Source organism: Phoenix dactylifera, chromosome 6 (genome assembly GCF_051530095.1).
Source record: "Phoenix dactylifera cultivar Ajwa chromosome 6, Ajwa_hap1_PhDact_Kaust_v1.1, whole genome shotgun sequence".
NCBI classification, from domain to species: domain Eukaryota; kingdom Viridiplantae; phylum Streptophyta; class Magnoliopsida; order Arecales; family Arecaceae; genus Phoenix; species Phoenix dactylifera.
In genome coordinates, this window is record NC_143195.1 from 34,019,083 (window position 1) to 34,035,549 (window position 16,467).

General features: G+C 37.8%; 1 protein-coding gene across 1 annotated transcript; it reads left to right on the top strand.

Annotated features, from left to right (window-relative positions):
• The first annotated feature begins 140 nt into the window (after window positions 1-140).
• LOC103711649 (O-fucosyltransferase 29) lies at window positions 141-15,520 on the top strand. The gene is made up of 9 exons (XM_008797885.6): window positions 141-681; window positions 3,798-3,882; window positions 7,934-8,010; window positions 9,312-9,400; window positions 9,495-9,684; window positions 10,090-10,271; window positions 11,111-11,213; window positions 12,246-12,574; window positions 14,778-15,520. Exons 1-9 carry the CDS (start codon window positions 475-477, stop codon window positions 15,061-15,063), a joined length of 1,548 nt encoding a protein of 515 aa, XP_008796107.4. The 5' UTR covers window positions 141-474; the 3' UTR covers window positions 15,064-15,520.
• The last annotated feature ends 947 nt before the right edge of the window (window positions 15,521-16,467 follow it).

Below are 16,467 nucleotides of genomic sequence, written 5' to 3' on the forward strand. Positions count from 1 at the left end.
AATCAAAAAGAAACAGAATTGGTGAAGCCCATCTGACCACAATTGATGACCCCGCATCTCACTACATCAACGGCCAAGAAACCAAGAGGGACCGCGATACACGTTCCCATCATCAGGGTCGCATGCCGGACACCGAGCGTCATCATTGCCCCCCGGTAATCCCGCTATGTTTTTTTAATTCTCCCAAAATCCCACTGCTCGTTCGCTGCTCGGTTCCCCGTGTAGACCACAGAAATCCCCTCCCCTCCCCTCCTCTCTCCTCCGCTCTCCCTTTCCACGGTGCACCGCAACGAGGCCCTAACGCCGTTTCCCCCATTACTCTCCCACCCGCCATTACGATCCCATCAATCTCTACGTACTAAGAAGATCCCTCCGTCCGTCCAGGGATCGATGATTGGCCCGCGCCGTTGATGCCGTGGGCTTTTAATTCGACGGCCGGGCCGACCGGGAGACTAGGGTTTGATCTTGATCGCGATGGGCGTGGGGATGGCGAGGAGGTTGGATCCCCACGGCTTCTTCTTGTTTTCCGCGAGGAAGCGGCTCCGCCCCACCTGGGCCATCCCTCGCTCGGTGCTGTGCGGGTCGATGCTCTTCGCCCTCGGTCTCATCTCGCTCTTTAGCGGCCAGATCGCCGCCGACCTCGAGTGGTCGCGTCTCCGAGGACGGTGGCGATCCAAGAAGGTACGAGTTCATTTGACAAGAATTGTCTGAGTACCAAGTTAATGATGTCGGCATTTTATAATTAGTTTCTGTCAATCCTGATATTGGATGAGCACAGCTCTTTATTTTTTTATTTTTTTTTTTGCTTGTTTCTTTCGATACGAAAAAGGAAAGAACGAAATAAAGAAAAAGAAAATAAGAAAGAAGATAACTAGCTATATTTATTTATCTTCTTTCATTTTTTTTCCTCTTTTTTTTCTTTCTAATTGCTAACTTGTTTAGTTATAAGGAGTGTGAAGGGAGCATTAGGTACTGGCTGCGTCTTGTGGACTTTCGGGTTGGTCGAACCTTCCGATGGTTTGAAAGTGTGCTCTGATTCTCTTTATTTTAGCAGTTTGTTTGACTGTAAGGTAATTTATGTTGACCATGGAGATCAGGCAACTTTTTACTAATTTTTGTTGGTAATAACCAATAGGGAACGGATGAGCATGATTGGCCGCTTCCTGGGATATGATGCTTATAATAAAAGCAACATTCTTTTTATTTTTTAATTTTTTCTCCTTTTTTTTTTTGGTGAGGGCGATCAATCAAATGACAATTATTTCTGCGTGGTGAGTTTTGCTAGGGCAGCTTGTTAACTTATCATCCTTATAGTTGCCTGTTCCTTTTCCGTTCTTTTTCTCATGTAACCTCATTTATCAGGAGGTTGTTGCATTGGGATAGTCCTTGGTTTTTGACTGTAACTGGTTACTAATCTGCTGGAAGGGAACTTGCTGATAGCATTTCCTCTAGGCTTGATTGTGAGTTAGATTGCCATGCCTTTTCCTTCATGAAAAATGCATGACCACCTTATTTGCCCCCTGGCGAAGTTTCCCTACATAACCTGGACCTTTTAGTTATAGCAACTACTCATCTCACAGATGAAACCACATCTGCTACATTATAACATCCGTTAATTTTGACTTGTGAAATCTTTTCCATTGCTGTCAATTTCATTCTATATCTAGATGAGGGTCTTTAACTTTATGCTGGTCTTAACATAAAGCATGTTTTCATGAATACTTTTGCACTGCTTGCTTCCAAAGATCGTTGACACGACCACCCTCCATTCTAGACCTTAATCTTCGAGGATTTTTGGGTCATTCCTATTGCATTAAAGTTTTATCATTTGCTGTTAAATGTATGGACTTTTATGATGCGGAGACAACAATCAAGGCCCTTCATATGAGCATGAAGGCATGGTACGTAAACATGGCTCATATGGAGAATTACCTGTATGAGATCAAAATAATGCCATGTTGGTTGTTGTGTGAATGATTGGACACATGAAAGTGAAGATCTTTAAAAAGAGGTCATGCTAGAGATGGTGCCCTGACAAGTATGCTTGGTCTTCGAAATGTGGTCGTGGAATGTGCAAAAAGGATACCTCATATTGATCAGATAATCTTTGCGGATTCAAGGTTGAGATAAAATTTGATGAAATGTTTAGAAGGCAAAAGACCTATAATTCACCAATCTGATAATAGGTACTATGAGGAACTATGAACATCTGCTGCTCATTATTGCTCCAATCCCTATATATTTCGCCATAATTTTAAAGGTTTTCCTTTTTTTTGTCTCATTCTTGATCATAAAAATTGCTTTTAAACATAGAGGCACATGCTAATAGTGATCCCTTAATCAAGACTAGTACAATTTCACAAGATTTTCTGCTCATTGTTGTTACATTCTCACGACATTTCATCATAATTTGAAAGGATTCTCCTTCTTTGTATCATTCTTTATCTTAAAATTGCTTTAAAATAGAGGCATGTGCTAATAGTGATTTAGTATTCTGGACTAGAAGTAAAAGTTCATAATCATCGAGTCCTTGTAATTAGGTCTCATGTCATATGAAATTTTAGAACACTAAGCACAGTTCCTTCGTATTTAGTGGATTGCCTAGACCACTGCCATTGATCACCAATTCAAAATTTATACATTATTCTTAGAATCAGTCCATGATCCTAAACTTATAATGTGGATTAAAATGGACCTGAATGATCCGGATCTCATTCTTGGAATGGGATCATTTAAGATCATAAGATTTAGCTCCATGCTATGGATCATGCAGTCTCTTGGATCATAAGATATCACTCGATCATGTCATATGCAAATCAAATCATGAGGAGTTCTGCTTTCATTGTAATTTAGTTTACCATATGACTTATAGAATTACTTATCTGCAACCAATAAGCCTGGATGATCATGTAAAAAATATAGCAAGTTCATTAGAGTTTTTAACCCCTAAAAAGTAAATAAAAAATTTGGAGCTCAGGAATAAAAAAAAGCAACAGGTAAGCATTTTGTATATTTACAATCATTCATTGAAATATGTTTTCTTTCTCAAAAGTATTCTATCTAAAAGGATAATTAAATTGATATCATGATTAAGTTGACAGTCGTTACACTAGACATGCTATATACAGGCTTATGATGGTGGAAACTAAAATTTTTTGGGGCATTAAATTTGACTTTAGAGATATCTGGGTCCATGCCATCCTTATCATCTGATCTTGTGTGGCTTTTTTCTTGATGAGCATATTCTCTTACCCTATCACCTTCATGGAGCTCGATCTGCATTAGAATTTTGTTTCAATACATCTTATATTGTTTGGCCTCACCTCTCTAGTTTTCTATTCAATCTAGTGAACCTCATGAGTACTAGTTATACTGTAGCTACTAGTTCATGAAACAAGTAAGGGGTACATTAATGATCATGTGTACATACCAATAAGTTGACTGATGATAATAATCTAGTGCGTCATCTAACACCTAGCTAAAACTTTTTTTTGTCAGGTATCCTCCTGTAATTTTGACTGAAATTGTAAGAGGGTATAGGAAAAAATTGCTCATGACATAGGAATCCTCTCTAGCATGACTTTATTGGTATATTTATGTCAAATATGGTGATGGCTGAAATAATCAAAGGTGTTCAAAGAGGATATCAACATGTAAATCCTTTACATAGTGGGTTATTAAGGCTAGGTGATCATGCTCCAAAATGATATGCATTGCAAACTTTTATTGTGATGAATTGTAATGTCCATTCATTTAAATCATTTTGATTAAGTGCCACTAATTTGAGCTATTTGCAGGATCGCAATGAACCAATTAATATATGGAAATCAAAATATTCAAATCTCTACTATGGTTGTAGTGATAGAGGTGCTCATTTCAGACGTAAGTTCTTTGTCAGTTCATCTGGCAATTTTCTTCCCAATTTACATACTCAGTTGCTAGTTTTTTTACCTTGAGGCAAATGTAACTACTTTCTGCATACCTATTCTTAGGAGTTTTCAACATTGGCTACATTGTAAAAGTACAAAATGCGCTAATAATTCTCAAATTTCCTCCAGAACAATGCCTTTTCACACTTTTTCTGCTCTTTCGCGTGCTGCCTACAAACTTGCTCTTGAATTTTGTATTAAACTTGCTCTAGCCATTGGATGTTGTATCATCATTGCAGTTAACAAATTTTTCTCATCTCTATTTGGGTTGGCTGTTCAAGTTCTTCTTGAAAATTTATTCTTTTGATGTCTTTAATGCATTCATCACATATGAGAATATGTTGTATGTATGTAGCATATGTTTTTTCAAAAGGGAAAACTGATACCAAAATAACGAACTGATTTGTCTTAAGACTACCAATTTAAAGAGACTCCATTTTCTATTGTAATGTACTGTTCTGAAGATTGTGTTGCTGCATAATTGCCACTAAAGATGTGCAACATAGGAAGAAAAGTAGCAAAATGTCAAATCTTTCTATTGGCAGCAAAATTTTGTGAGCTTTGAGGCTGGGTCATGACAACATGTTGCATTAATGGATGATACCATGTTCAAAGTGTAGGCGAGTTAGGTGAAGGAAACTAAGGAAGAGATGATCTGGAAAGTTATATTATTTGCAGTTTTGTGGGCTTCATGGAGTGAATGAAACAAGTTTGCTTTGAGGGAAAGAAGATGATATGCATACTTTAAATAATGCAATAGTGATGTATTATGACATTTTGAGGGGTTGGAGCAAAAATTCCAAGACCTAATGTTGTTGTTCTAAGACTTCTCTTATTAATCTTGAAGGGTTGCCTCTAGTAGGTTTTTAGATAACCTAACAATTAATCTTTTTAGATGCTATATATAACTTACATATGCTAAGGTTAGATGTGGCAGTAGGTTGGGCCAGATTGAATTTGTGCTGGGTAAACTTAATGCTCAAGCAACTACAAACATGACTTGTGGTCAAATTCATTTGTTCTAGATGGTAAGGATCAGATCATGCTTGCCATTTGGTTGAATCCCATGACCTCACCAAAATTTGTGTAGCTTGGAACTTATGAATATCAACTGAGTTTGTGGGTCGAAATGATTAGAAATACCAAATTGACCAACCCAACTTGAGATAGCTCACCCTAACACTGACTTTTCCCTGGCAAATGAGCCCACATTTTCCAAGTTTATTATAAAAGAAAGAGAGCAAATCTTACCATATCTTCTAGGTACAAAAAATTAGATGTATTAGTACTGGAAATGGCTCAACTAGAGGGGATCTTTGTAAATGTTGTCACCAAGATGGATAATGATAGGCACTTAGCCTTCTGGATCTCTAAGTGGATTGCCTGTAGTTGTTGAAGGGTATAAGACCATATGGTCGTGACTCGTGACAAACCAGAAAGAGAGATTATCGAGCTTTGCAAGCATTCCCATTTGCTATTAGAAGAGTTTGGGACCATTTAGGACTCGTAGCTAATCAAGGGCTGGGTGGGGTGGGGGTTGGGGGGGAATATGGGCAGACTGAACAACAGGCCTCCTTTTTGCCCTTAAATAAAATCTCTTACTTTCTAGAAAGATTTGAAGTACTAACTGTGTTGCGGTATTGTACACCCCTTACTGAGACATATGTACCATGTGCCATACCCAGGGATGTCGACGTATTGCGAGTGGATATAGGGGCATATCACAGTATGTACAGTGCTGGTATGTGACCAGTATGCTTGTGAACTGTGCTACCTGAAATCTAAATTTGTAGTTGTTTTGGAGGTTAAGCTCAAAATTTATATGATTAACTTAGAAACCCCATCTGGATTCAACCATCATATGTTTATGTAGTCATGACATCAACCTGAGTCCAAGTTACATGGATCCGTTGCGAAAACATCTGACGAAAACCAACTCAATCTGTAAGTATCATGACCCAAATTCAATGCAAATCATGTCAATTTGGGCTCCACTTATGAGGCTATCAAGTTTTGCTAACCCTGCTTGAGCTCTAATGCTAGTTAGCTTTACAAGAGTTTCAGTCTTTAACTTAAACATATGCTCCTAGGATCTGGTTTTAAGAGAAGCAAATACGTCTTGTTGATCAGGAAAGAAAGATATTAAAGCTTTGGCAAAGTCTAGGTCATAGTTCCTTCTCAGACCATTTTTCCCTACTCAACAATTACCATATGCCGTCATGGCTATCATTTTGAAGCCAATACTAAGGTATCTCCCACCTCCCCCTTTTTTTGTCTGCGTATGTTCTGCAGCAACTGTTAGCAGGAAATTGACTTCAAGGACATCCATAGTGAGGGAAGATGGAAGACGTTTTTACTTGGCCTTTTATTTTATGAGTACAGTTTCAGGCATGGAGAGAGGGGTTAGTGGACAATACAATCAACAAAAGTTAGCATTTAATGTCTGCTAACAACAGAAATTTCAATATAAGAATTATTAATCAACCTTAATGTAACATCATTGTTGATAACTCCCTACTTGGACCATATAGCTCAGGCACATCAAAATTTTGTTTGATCACTATGTTTTACAAAGCATTAATTTTTATCTGTACTGGTTTCCTCACCATCTCTATCTCCATGCTCACCTTTTTCATATACAAACCTGGGTATTATTTGAATAAGAATCCACCTCGCATTTTATACTTGTTTGCATAGTTGCCCATTTTTTCTTTGCTTATTTCTATGTGCACTAATTGCTTTATCGATGTCACTGAATCTTCAGATTTTAGAAGCTATAAGCTTCATAAGATTTTGGGCAAGATATGGTTACAAAAAGGTTTAGTCGAGTAGCAACCCATCTATCCAACACCAACATGATGACACCTATTTAAGAGAGGGCCCTAATGCAACTAACATGATCATTTTCGATTTTCGTCCATTTGTAGCCATATTCTTCATCAGTGTGTTATTCTTTTTTATGCAGTTTTGTAGGAGAATGTTTTTGATATCTATTTGTATCCTTGGATCTTTTGAACCTGGGGAAACATTCCCATGGTTATTGTTTCAATCAATGTTCACCATCTTGGTACTGGACTTCATACCGGCACCATGCTGGTAGCGTGTCGTTTATGCCCGATACAGGAATTAGTTCAGCATAAGAGACTCGGTACGCCCTCGGTACCGAGTTTCAGTTTAGTACTAGTGCGGTACGGTATGTCCAGTATGGAGCGGTACTCATTGGTATGGCAAACTTTAGTTTCAACTTTTTAACTACAATTTGTACATGTTCAAAAGATCCAAGGATACAAATAGATATCAAAAACATTCTCCTACAAAACCGCATAAAAAAGAATAACACACTAATGAAGAACATTCCCATGGTTATTGTTTCAATCAATGTTCACCATCTTGGTACTGGACTTCATACCGGCACCATGTTGGTAGCGTATCGTTTATGCTCGATACAGGAATTAGTTCAGCATAAGAGACTCGGTACGCCCTCGGTACCGAGTTTCGGTTTAGTACTAGTGCGGTACGGTATGTCCAGTATGGAGTGGTACTCATTGGTATGGCAAACTTTAGTTTCAACTTTTTAACTACAATTTGTACCTATTAGTTGAATGATAATGAAGCCGTCGTATAAACAGCTAGTCAATATTTTCTCGAGTGGTTTGTGAAGAGTTTCAAGAATTAGTAAAGATCATTTCTTTCTTGCACAATATTAATCAATTTCCTCCACATGTTTTTATTGTGACTAAACAAGTGTTTGTCCATAATCAGTTATCTGATTTTGCACACTTCATGTTTCATCAAATCATAATCCTCTGAATTAGTTTCGCCTCTTCCCAATGTGCTACATTGTATCTCTATTATTTTTTTTGTTCTGCTGCTTTGTATATGATGTTTGTGGTTACTATATAATATGGAACGCCTCTGGAGAAACATTGATATTTTCCATTCTTTTAGCGGAAGAATGCTTTCTATTCTGATTTATTATATCTTGCTGTGCTTATGTCTTTTAGCTGCGGTACGTGAAAGCAAATCTAATGGTTACTTATTAATCGCAACAAGTGGAGGACTAAATCAACAAAGGACAGGGGTATGCTTTTTTTATAAAAAAAAATCTTTCACAAATTTATGTTTTCTCTCCGTTTCATTTATTATTTTAGTGTAATCAAGCAGCAGTCTAAAGTAGGGTCTACATGTGTTACATTGGTTTTAATTTGCATGAACTTCAATATATTGTTTCGTTGTCTATCCTCTTCATTTTTCACCTTTTTTTGAGTGGTAAACTATCAGGAATGAGAAATTCAAAAGTAGAATACATAGTTCAAATCTTTCTTTTTTATGCACATACATATGTATGTATGACTAACATGTCCTCTTGGAAGTAGGCTACACTGAAATAGACCTATATATATATTTTATTTGTTTATTTATGTATTATGTAAATCATAAACTGCATGCCACTTATCTCATGGACTATTTAAAATAGAATATTGACAAATATGCACTGCTTTGCTGCTGGGCTGTACATGCTTATGTAGCCATTTGAAACTTGAATGTTGTTGAGATTGCTTCATGATGGAAGGTACTATATGTTTCAATTCTTGGAGTTCCCCTTTGGTATGGTTCATTCAATTGACCTACCGCCTTTGGTACTAAAGAAATTGCTAGCTAGTTTATTATATTTTTAATGACCTTCCGGATGCTTCAAGTACTTAATCATCTAAGTCATCTCATATCCTGAATGTGTTGCAAAATTTATGATGAAGCCAACCGATGATTCCTTTTTTCTTTGGCCTTAAAGTGAACATTGATGTATTATGGGAAAAAAGCGAACAATCCCAGGTTATCAATGATTTTTCTAGGTTCTCATTACAGCTTCAAGCAAGGTCCGGCGTACCGATGGCCGGTCCGTACCGGCCAGTACCGGTACTGTACCGGCCACTTAAAAAACTTTTTTTTAAAAAAGAAGTGGCCCGACTAGCCACTTCTTTCTGAAACCACGCGCGGCGCAGTGGTTTCAAAAACCACAGCGCGCGGCATTGTGGTTGTTTAAAAAAAAAATAAATTGGTACGAGGCCGGTACCACTTGGTACCGACCGGTACAAAGCACGTACCGGTCGGCTCTGCTATAAAAACAACCCGGTATCGGATTTCACGCGGATCCGGCACCGGTCTAGGGCTGGACCGGTACGGCAGACCATGGCTTCAAGTACTTAATAATCTACGTCATCCTATACTCCTGGATGAGTGGCAAAATTCATAATGAAGTCCAACAGATGATGCATTTTTTTTTTTGGCTTTGCACATTTTATTTACTAAGGGGAGAAGGAATGAGCCCGGGTTAGCAGCCAATGCTTTTTGTTGGTTCTCATTACTTTTTTTGATATTCAGATAACAGATGCAGTTGTTGTTGCGCGGATTCTAAATGCCACTCTAGTTGTTCCCGAGCTGGATCATTATTCTTTCTGGAAAGATGACAGGTAAGCTGAGATTCATGAAAATTAAATGGAAAAGTGCTTCAGGGTTCATTACTAGATTTGATTTACGTTTATTTAATGAAAACTCCTTGTGCAGTGACTTCGCCAACATTTTTGATGTTAACTGGTTCATTTCTGCACTTTCAAAAGATGTCACTATAGTTAAGAGGATACCAGATAAAGTAATGAGATCAATGGAAAAACCTCCTTATACGATGCGCCCTCCAAGGAAATCAACTCCTGAATATTATCTTTACCAAGTACTGCCAATTCTCTTGCGGAGGCATGTAAGTAGGCCAAGTAACTCAACTACGTACTTGATCGAGACTTTATGTCTGAATTATTTAATTGAAATCTAAGAAATCTACAGTACTCAGATGTAAAATGTCCTGCTACTTGCATCTTTACTTCTAGACCCTGGAGTATAGAAGACTTTGGTAACTGTAAACAATAATTTAATTAACATGCTATTGATGCATAAACACTGGCTATTACAACAACTAGTAGGGGTGGCTGACTTCCTTAAAATTACCTTAAATGTCTCTTCTTCACCAAAGAAGTTTAAAACAAATATATTGTTTGTGAGATATTAGACTAAAATTGCCATGTTGTTGCCATGCTGTTTTCTGATACAGTAGTCATTGACATGCTTGAGAGATGTGTGTATATTTAAAGACTTCAAAAAATTGCAGGCTGTGCAGTTGATGAAGTTTGATTACAGGCTTACCAACAGACTTGATGATGACCTACAAAAGTTACGCTGCCGCGTAAATTATCATGCACTAAGGTTTACAAAACCTATCAAAGTACTTGGTCAAAGATTGGTAAAGAGAATGCGAAAGATGGGCTCACGATTTATTGCCGTTCACTTAAGGTATACTCTTTTTTTGCATGGAAATTAAAATGGAGCATTATCAATTGCTAGAAATATGTTTAAGAAAATATGGCTTCCTGTATTCTTAGTTGATGTCGAACTTTTACTGTGATATCAAATAAGAAAATAGGCATCTGTATGTCCCATTTATACTGTCCGCCACTTCAAATCTTTCTTTCCTTCTTTCTTTCTTTCTTCAGATTCTCTTGAAATTGAAAGATCTTGCCTCTTGCATGATTGTCCAATTGACACCTTCATTTACAATATTATTTCCTTAAAATCTGAGATCCCCTTTATTGAAATTCACCATAATACTGAGAATCTCAGTTAATTAAAAGGTGGTCATGGAATATGTCAGAGTTGAATGGAAGATTGCCTTCACCAAAGTATAACCGGCAAACTTCATACTTTGTCAACTCTGACTTATCCCTCCCTGTTTTGACTACAATAAAGCCAATATTGTAGATTTTGCTGTTTTGAGGTACTACAACAATTAATTTTGATCATTGCTAAAGATAGCTATTCTAGTTTTGCATTGTCTCATTCTCTGGGCTTGACTGATTGGAAGTGCTTAGAGGCTCATGGATAAGCTAATTTAACACAAGGCATATGCATTAGAAAGAGAAGCTCATGTGAAGTGCGTGCATCAGACCTTATATTACATGCTATGAATATTCCTATGATTATTTCTAGAAATAATGAAATATAATGAATCTTGTATCCGCTTCCTTACCTAATCAAAGTAATTGTTCTATAAGTTAATGTATTTTCTAAATGGTGGTTCTTCTTTTTCCACTTATGAGCCACACTCTAAATCTTCTTTTCCATTGACACTGCAGGTTTGAACCTGACATGCTTGCATTTTCTGGTTGTTATTATGGTGGTGGGGAGAAAGAACGCAATGAACTAGGTGAAATAAGGAAGCGCTGGGCAACACTACCTGTAAGATTATTACTTCCATTTTTTTTATATTGTCTTATCATTTTAGAGTAAATTTATTATATGTTGAATAATTTTGTGGGAATTTATTTTGGTTTAAATTTTTGAGGGTTGACTCCGTACTTTATATTGGACATGGATAAAATGATTCTTTGTGCTCTCCTTATCTGTCAAGGTTTCTGTTATGTTATTTCTCTGGCAGTATCTTGATTTATTTTCACATTGATAAGAAATTTCTTAGCAACAATGGTCACATCCTGAGTCACTATGTTGATAAATTTCTGATATGTCATGATACTGCTATTAACTTCTAATGTTATTTATCATGATACTGCTATTAACTTCTAATGTTATTGAAATGCATATAGATATTATGCAGTTATTTTTATCATGCCTACAGAGCCACAATTTTTCAGTGCAGATCATGGTCTTAGAGCACTATCTATTGAATAAGCCAATTGAATCATTCTCAAATAGTAATTTATTGCTACAATATGTTACATGTCTGCCTTGGCTCAAGTCACTCTCCAAGGCACCACATGTGCCAAGCATGTCGAACCCCTGGTCCACATAGTCCCCAAGGCTGCCATGCAATGCTCTTGAAACATGTGGCTTGTGTTATTGAAATGCATATAGATATCGTGCCTTTGTTCTTTTTCAACTAAACCTACAGAGCCACAGTATTCTGGTGCAGATCATGGTCTTAGAGCACTGTCTATTGAATAATTCAATTGAATTTTTCTTGATCAGTAATGTAATTGCTAAGGTATGCTACATGCATGCCTTGGCTAAAGTCACTACCCAAAGCATCTACATGTGCCAAGCATGTTGAACACTTGGTCCGCATGGTCTCCAAGGCTGCCAAAATAGCTTTGAAACAAGTAGATTGTATTAGTCTTTGAAATCTTGAATTTAATTCTTAGCAATTAACTTGTAGGATGTATTTGATAGTTGTGTATCAACAATGTATTAAACATATGCACGTATCAGGTACTGTCTTGATTTAAGACATGATTGAAGCTGGCATCTTGGCAGGATCTGAGTGCTGAGGATGAGCGCAGTCGAGGGAAATGTCCATTGACTCCACATGAAGTTGGTTTAATGCTAAGGGCTCTTGGTTTTGAAAATGATACACACATTTACATTGCATCTGGAGAAATATATGGTGGAGAACAGACCCTCCAACCTCTTAAAGATCTTTTTCCAAACTTCTACACTAAGGAGATGCTTGCTGGAGATGACTTGAAGCCATTTATTCCCTTCTCTTCTCGTCTTGCTGCCATTGACTACATTGTCTGTGGTGAGAGCGATGTGTTTGTCACGAACAATAATGGAAACATGGCCAAGATTCTTGCTGGCCACAGGTGTGGGCTTCTAATCTTTATTATTTTCCCCTCTTTTTCTTTAATAATTTACTTTTGTTCAAGACTGTTGCTTTCCATGATCTGTGTCTTATTCTAGAGGCAAATAAATTCATCTGGAGGCCTGGCTGTAACCATTACAGGTATGATTTAAAATAATGGCCATTAGAACATTATAACAGCTGTTATAATGTTTTTGAAGGGGATCTGTTACTGCTTATTTAAGTAATGGCCGTTATTTGACCACAGTTGTATTATGACAGCCATTATATAGCAGAAATGATAGCTGTTATTTGACATTTGCTCTTTTCCTCAATAAAATAATTATTTATAAATCTCAAATTTTTATACTAATTTTCCTTCCTAAAATAGCTTCTACCACCTGAATTTTGTTAATGAGTGAACAGTGTTTTGGACAATAATGCCCTTATTTTTTCATTATTGCTGTTATTTTCTGCTATACTAGTCATTATTTTAATACCAAATAACTCCACATGACACATGATGGAGTAGATAACAGCTGTTATAAAATTTTATAATGGTAAAGAACAGTTTCGGTGGGTCTGCTATAACAGAATGCTGCTACTATTAAAACCTTGGTTGTTGGTAATCGTACAAAGTTCTGGAGACGTTTCTGAAAATTTATCCATGTAAAGTGTATAGTGCTTCCCTACCCCTTAACAAGTTTTCTATGCCAAGTTCATGATTGTGTCCTTGCTCAGTTAGTAAGACCCATGTACTTGATACCCTATGGTATGCATTCTTTGTTGCTAACACTTACTGCTGTACTGCCAGCAAGCTAACTTATTTCTCAATCTTGGGTGTTTCTTTATCTAGTCTTGGTATGAAACGTTTGCATCTGTACATCTTAGTGATGTTATATGTACAAAGACTACTGATTCGACTCAAGTTTCTTATTGGAATTAGACTTTTGTCAATTTTGGAGTCCCAGCCGCCTTTCCAGGGGCATAGCTTGAGTTATTCATATCCATTTGAGGCATCTTAGAATTCATCTTAAAGTTGATCTGAGATCCTAGTTTCTTTTTTTAATTTTAACTAGGTCGGTCATTGCAAGTCTCAGTCATTGGCTTACATTTTACTATGGGATTAATCTGAGTTTAGTTGAAATCAGAGATGCTTCTTGTAATTTTTGGATTGAATTAAGTCCTATGTGGTTTTTTCAAGTGTCCTATGTGGTTTAGGTGTTGTTTTAGTGGGCTTATATATAAAAAAATGAATAATCACGAATTTAACAATGTATTTTCCTTGATTTGTGAGTAAAAGTTTATCTCGCAGCGGCTTCCATGAAACCCAGAGGATCAACCCTTGGCCAACTTTTATATATTCCCTTTCTGCCATCTCAAAATCCCGGAGTATAAATTGGCAACATATTGATGCCATGATTCCACATTTGTTTTGACATTGTAGGACTCAGAGGTGTGCCTTATGTACCTATCTATGTAGATTTCTCGCACCTATACATGGCATGGATCGTGATCCTTGTGGTGTGGGCTCTGCTGCAGTCTATGTTGAACCCAGATGGTGGGGACCCACATAATGGGGAGGAGGATGCAGCTCGTGCTGTCTAGTTGTGAGAAACCTACATGTGGAGCCTAAGCATAAGTATCATCCCTTTACTTCTGGTCGGCTATAAGTGTCCTACTTTGCCCTTGGCTCCTCCTAAATGCCAAGGCTTGAAACTTGACTTGAAATAATTTATCCACACCCCACTAATTCTTTATTATTAACTATCTTCTCTTCTCTGATCATCCACCATTTGATGCCGCTTTTCATGAGGGCTTTCTCTAGTCTATGCTGTTCATGTCCAAACCTCATGTCTCTCACTTTGTTTTGTATAGGCATTGCCCCTTAGCCTCCTAATATCACCTACAATATGACTCTTACATCCTTTCCTTTGTTTATGTTTATCTCCATTACCCTTCCTCATTGTCCGACATTTGATGTGCATGATGGATCTGCTTTTATTGGTGATGCAGCCTATTGGTGATTACCCTTCCTCATTGTCCAACATTTGTCTGTCTAACTATTCGATGGACCGAAAGGAGCAAAAGCAATTTGTTTGGGGATCCTTTTTTTTTTGTTTTCTTTTTTGTTGTGTTAACGTTCTCTTCTCTCAGATACTCTCAGATTCCTTAGGGTTGCAGAAAAGTACTGATCTCCAATTGATTGACATTGAAATTTGCAGGAGGTACATGGGACATAAGAGAACTATACGGCCGAATGCTAAGAAGCTTAGTTCACTATTTAAAGCACGGAAACAGATGGATTGGGGGACATTTGCGAGGAAGGTGAAGGCATGCCAGAGAGGCTTCATGGGGGAACCAGATGAGATGAGGCCAGGACGAGGTGAATTCCATGAATTTCCTTCTTCTTGTATCTGCAAGAAACCAGATGAGCCCCCCAAAATCGGCGAGCATTCGAACAACCCTGTCAGACAGCTTACTGGAGTGCTTCATCGGGTGCCTGCCTAATAGTGGAAGTAAGGCAACAAATTGCCGAGCCTGACTGAGGGTAAAACTATTTAAATAACATCTTCAGGAGATACTATGGGAAGAGTCCGTGGCCAAGTAGAGTCACGGGAAAGGAAGAGGCTGCATGAAACAGTTCCCTGCATCCAAGCTGATACTAACTTGGTTAACTCAACCAACCTTCGCACTGTGGTCGTCATTTTCTAACTGGAAAACCATGCCTAGGCTGATCTTGGCCAGTTTTATAATGGCTGGGAATGTCAATTTCGTTGCTATATTGGTAGCTCAGGTTTAGGAACACTCACTCACGTAGAACAGTAGACTCAGATCTGCGTCGGGGGGAATGGAAACGACTGTAACTTGTGTATACGGCTTCTTTGTTCGCTATTTAATGCTTTGGGTCAGCCTCGAAGGAGGTCTGTCTGTTATTTCGTATATGGAAACGCTGAACTATTTCCAATGTGTATGATCGGTTTGTGGTATGTAGACCAAATGGGGCCTTTAGTTGCCTCGACTCCATAGGTGTTGCCAATGTCCGAAGGAAATAGAAAGAAATCTGTAATATAAGAATTCGCCATCCTGCCAATTGCTTGAGGTGGACGGTTAGAAACGATGGCAGCCGGTTTTGTCAAAATGACTCAATCAGTTGGTTCATCTCCCGCACTTGGCAAGGTCTGACACCTTTTAAAAAAATTTGCAAGACGGTCAAGAATGAATCAAAGTAAGTAACATTCCTCCTAATTAAATTAGCCAGTCTTTCAGCACTTGTACAACTATTTTTTTGATTGAAAGGGAGGGGTAGCCAACGATTGTACAACTCACTTATCTAATATTAGACAAACCTAGGCAAACAACCCTCTTCAAATTTCCTGGAGGACAATACTGAAATTAAAAGCTTTCATACCAAGCTCATAATATAAGAGAAATTACCAGTAACGAAGGAACTGGAATCGAATAGAATTAATCGAACACACGAAAACCTGGAGACCGTATCTATGACCAACAACGCCTATCCCAAAGCAAGAGAGAGAGAGAGAAATCAAAGGATCAGGAAAGGTGGTCAAGGGTTCCATGCGGCAACGGTGACCGATGCTTGAACTATCGGTGCACCAGCCATGCGTAGGTATGCTACCACTTTCACGAGGTGTGAACTACCGGGGCACTAGGTATAAGGTGGGAACTTTCAACTAAATTATTTTGATCCAGCTTGCTTCATGGCTGAAACGGAGATAAGGTGGAACCTTATATTTAAATTTTATTTTTAATGCATATAAAACTTAGGTACCAAAATCCATTCATGAAACAAAATTAGCCCCAAAAAGTAGTATCTCAAGAGGCGAGAAATCAACCGACATAGAAGACTACTAGATGGGCAAACCGTCAGAAAGTAACAACAAAAATTACTCC

What these genes read in the sequence shown, in the direction of transcription:
- LOC103711649 (XM_008797885.6), top strand. Translation starts at nt 475, where the DNA reads ATGGGCGTGGGGATGGCGAGGAGGTTGGATCCCCACGGCTTCTTCTTG. An exon ending in AGCGCTGGGCAACACTACCT is followed by an intron (nt 11,214 to 12,245) that starts GTAAGATTATTA and finishes GCATCTTGGCAG; the next exon opens with GATCTGAGTGCTGAGGATGA. An exon ending in AAGATTCTTGCTGGCCACAG is followed by an intron (nt 12,575 to 14,777) that starts GTGTGGGCTTCT and finishes TGAAATTTGCAG; the next exon opens with GAGGTACATGGGACATAAGA.